The sequence below is a fragment of the Lycium barbarum genome, chromosome 3 (assembly GCF_019175385.1).
Source record: "Lycium barbarum isolate Lr01 chromosome 3, ASM1917538v2, whole genome shotgun sequence".
NCBI lineage: Eukaryota > Viridiplantae > Streptophyta > Magnoliopsida > Solanales > Solanaceae > Lycium > Lycium barbarum.
Window position 1 is genome coordinate 146,356,767 of NC_083339.1, and position 4,594 is coordinate 146,361,360.

The 4,594-nt window shown below is 37.6% G+C and overlaps 1 protein-coding gene across 1 annotated transcript; it reads right to left on the bottom strand.

The window, feature by feature from the left end:
* Window positions 1-877: 877 nt before the first annotated feature.
* LOC132633425 (acid phosphatase 1-like) lies at window positions 878-2,043 on the bottom strand. Its single transcript, XM_060349838.1, has 3 exons — window positions 1,667-2,043; window positions 1,212-1,421; window positions 878-1,135 (listed from the first exon to the last, which is right to left on the bottom strand). The coding sequence occupies exons 1-3, from the start codon at window positions 1,993-1,995 to the stop codon at window positions 958-960; spliced, it is 717 nt and encodes a 238-aa protein (XP_060205821.1). The 5' UTR covers window positions 1,996-2,043; the 3' UTR covers window positions 878-957.
* Window positions 2,044-4,594: the final 2,551 nt, after the last annotated feature.

Consider the following 4,594-nt stretch of genomic DNA (forward strand, 5'->3'; position numbering starts at 1 on the left):
TGTAACCAACCAACTGAGTTACTAAATCCCTACTATTCAAGTTAGCTTATTTCAGTTGGTATCAATATAAATTAAACGCGTTTGAGATTTTACCTTTAAATAACTTAACTCATACTCGATAAATCATGAGTTCTGAGGTACATCGAGTAAGGGAGCAGCCACCATTAATCATTTGGAAAGTGAGTGGGCAATTAAAAATAAAAATATAAAAACAGAAATCAGATTCTGTCTCGTTCGGAGACTATTGATAATGTTAATAAATAATAATATTAGATACTCCAAGCTGTAAAAGATCTTTGATTATCAGTTTTAATTATCCCTTCATTTCACGTCTTCATTTTGAGCTGGCCATAAGGGAACCGGTCCCTTTCGTTGTTATATCCTCGCGATTACTAATTACATTTTATTAAAATATGATAACCATAATTCATAATGTTTTCGCTTTCTTATTATCAAATTAATAAATTACTTACTTATTCCGTTTCATTTTATATGGTAGTTTTTAACTTAAAACGAAATCTATGAAAGAATCTAATCTTCGGCCTATACCTATTTTACCCTTAGAACTTATGATCTTAGAGATGACATATTTTCATGACTATAGATACATTATCATTTTGAATGAAATGAAAAGTTCAAGTAAATCAGTTTTCAAATATCCTTAGACTTTATGCTTTTGATCAGAGGTTCTTTACATGTCCTATTATGCAGTCCGATGCCGAGTGAATTTGCTACTCCTATTTATCTTACAAATTTAGGATACCTGATTTTTGTTTTAACAATTAATACCACATCTTGGAAACTGAAAATAGTAAAAAGGATTTAATTTGACCTCATCAGTAGATAGTAGGAAAACATAAGCAACAAATGCGAAACGTGAACTAATCATCAATTGACATTAATATCATAGCTTTCTGAAACGTTTCAGAAAGCCTTATTTCGTAATTAATTCAACACCTAAAAGTAGTACATGGGATTCGGCATTTTGAAAGTGCGCATCAAAAAGTCTATAATAATATCATCCCACCCTCCTAAGTTGCCAACAAGTCTGTATCCAGCTTTCACCAATTCAGCCCTCCTTTGAGTTTTCCAGTTACCTGAATGTTCTGAATATACTGAACTATCATTTTTCCCCCTGCGTACAACCACAAGATTAATTAATATTCATATGGTGCCTAAAATCAAGATATGTCTGCAACATTTAATCTTACTTGGAGATGAATTTGAACCATGAATGGTAGCCAACTTTCTTTAGGTTGGTCATTCTCACTTCTCTGAGTTCTTCTTTTGTGTCTGTGATAAATATTGGTTTAATACCTAAATCCAACAACGTTTTATACAGAATGAGTGCGCTTGGAATTGCTGGTGATTTTCCTTCTTTAATCCACGATTCAAACTTCAGCATGTTGGATCTTGTTGTCCTGACCAAAATTATATATATGTATGTACACTTTATTAGTCAAGCACTTGAGTTTCATATGTATAAAGTTAGTGGCAGAGCAGAGATTCTAATTAAAGTTCAAAAAAATGCCACCTTTGGAATTTGTGTGACGTAAAATAATTTTGGTACCACTTTTGTCACTATACTAGTTAGAGGGCGGTTTAAAATTTTCAACTAGGCAGATTCAAATTGAACTACATAAGAAGTTGTACTCAAAAAGCTTACCCAAATCCAACCTCAGGACGAGCATAATAAGGAACGTTAGAGAGGGTGGTTTCATCAATATTAAAGACCCAAAGGTCCTTGCCTTCTTTGGAAACGTTAAGGGTCCTGGCATACTCAATAGCAGCGTTGACCACGGCGTTGCAGTCATCGCGATATTGCTGACCCGTCATGTACTCACTCACGTAGCCTTTGCATTGAGCGGGCACTGTCCAATCACGTATGTTGTTGGTCTCAACTGCCAGACGCCAGCTCTGGCAGTTGATTTGAGGAGCGGCTGCAGCCGCTGTTGCTCCTACGACTATAAGGAGGAGGAAGAAAATGGCCTTCATGTTGTTGATATGTTGTTATTCTACTTAGCAATGTATAACATTTGATGTGTACGTATTCTGGTCCTTTATAGGAGTATAAAGTTTGAACTGAACCCTTGTCATCTCATGATAGGTCAGTGAATTACTAACACGTTTATTCCATGCCTCTATATTTTTATTCTACTTGTACTATTAGTAAATGATTGATGGATTCTCATGACGGTCTTTCTTACTTAAACTTACTTACATTTATCACGGTCGTTACGAGAAATGAATTATTGGTGGTTGCTGCAAAAGCTACTACCCAAAGACAAAAATTACACTATTTTAAAACTTTTGTTTGGTACCGTTCTTCCTATTTTTAATGACATTTTTCATACTCAAAAATTCATATTTTTGCTTCTACGCTAATTAGATATTCTTTTGGAAGTTTAAATGATTTGTGTGGAACTCGTTAAATAGTTTTGATATTATAAGCATACTAAAGTTAAGCGTAAATATTGAGTGTTTAAAAATGGTGGTGACAGTGGGACCCACTTGTCCAAATGTCAATTAGTGAGCAGCCTCATACAATTATGATGTGGCATGTTAGACACAAAATAAAATTTCTCTCATACATCACTGACTTTCATTTAATGAGACGACAAAACTTGGACCAACACATATACGATTCACGTTTTTTATTTTACTGACTGGTAGGGACAGCCAGGCCCCTCGATAACGCCCTATTTTGGCATGGACTCCTACGTATGTGGTATCTACTCCTTGTATGGGAACGTGGACCAAACATGGACCAACCAACACAACATCTATATAATTCATGGACCAACACCTTGAGCCCACTCTTTGAGTTTTTAAATTTTGTTCTGATTAGTTCATTGGCCCAGACTTCAATTTTAAAACTACTAGTTGAATGAATTTTTACATACAAATTACTACTAATTAGCCTACCGGACTAACATTTTTTTGCACGGATTGCCCTTCTTTTGGGGTGGTCTTTAAATTTTGCCCCTCATATTTGTGTTCTTTAAGTTTTGCCCTTCGCTTGGATACCTGAGGTTCTGGGTTCGAACCCCCGCTCAGGCATAAAATAAAAAAATAATTTCGCAAGGCAGGGCTGGGGGAGTGTATGCCGGATCCGGCATACAATCCTTAAGGAAAAACTAAAGTTATGCCGGAGGGGGCAGACTTTGCCTTGAGACATATTTTTTTTTTTTTAACTTTTCAAGGCAAACTTTTAATTATGCCTTAAGAAAAAGTTCCGCCTTATGGGGCATACTTTTAGTTATGCCTTCACTAAAAGTGTGCCCTATAAAATATAACTAAAAGTTCTGCCTTATGAGGCATACTTTTGGTTATGCCTGTATACGGTAAAAACCGGATGCGAGGCAAACCGGTGGAGCGAGGGGGCCGACTGATCTGCCTTCTTCGTCATTCGAACGACCAAGCCCGGTGACCCGAGCATTTGCTGCTGTTGGTCCGAGTAGCCGTTGGTCCATGTGCCGTTGGTCCGAGTAGCCGTTGGTCCGTGTGGCCGTTGGTCCGAGTAGCCGTTGGTCCGGGTGGCCGTTGCACGCGGGTCAAGCGCCAGTAACGTCCTGTCCTGGTCAACTACCCACCATGCGTGTGTCAGACGGCGCCGTCATTCTAATCCCACCAAATCCGTGCAGAGTTGTCCTTATTGCTATTATTTTATTAGCTCACATCATATGAGACCCATGGAGGTCACACTATAAATAGAGCACATCCCCCTCCTTTGTAAGGGCTGGCTCCCTGGGATCAACAACATTTTTGTACTAGAAGATATATACAAATCTCTCTCTCAATATTAGATTTTGGTCCGGAATCATTGTGTCCATCTCTATTACTTGTTCAAACAAATAATACTTATATGTTAGTAGATGTATAAATCCACAGTGGTCCTCTAAGCATCATCGTTTTCTTCACATCTTAACCATACGAATCTTGTATCCATCAAATATATCGAGATTCAAACACATATCCTATACCCGCGTACAAATTCAATTGATTTACCAAATTCGGGGTAAACAATGCCTTAATTAAAAGTCTGCCCCATAAGACATAGTTCCTTAAGGAAAAGTTTTGCCCCATAAGGCATAACTAAACTATGCCTTGAGGAAAAGTTATGCCCCCTCCGGCATAACTTTAGTTTTTCCTTAAGGATTTTATGTCGGATCCGGCATACACTCCCTCCAGCCCTGCCTTGCAAAATTATTTTTTTATTTTATGCCTGAGCGGCGGTTCGAACCCAGAACCTCAGGTATCCAAACTAAGGGCAAAACTTAAAGACCACAAATATGAGGGGCAAAATTTAAAGACCGCAAATATGAGGGGCAAAATTTAAAGACCACCCCAAAAGAAGGGCAATTCTGCGAATCGCCCCCAGACTAACGCGAGAAACAGTTTAAATAATGCCTCAAGAAAGGCAATTTGTGCAAATGCTCACATTGTACCATTGAAGAAAAAATGTGTGATTGAAGAAACTGTAAATCATGTTCTTCCAATTTGGCGTATAAACTAAAGATAATTTCCTCTCAAAACAGTCACCTAGGGAAAAGAAATTATCCGCAACCAATATTTACACTGAGTCATGTATGCA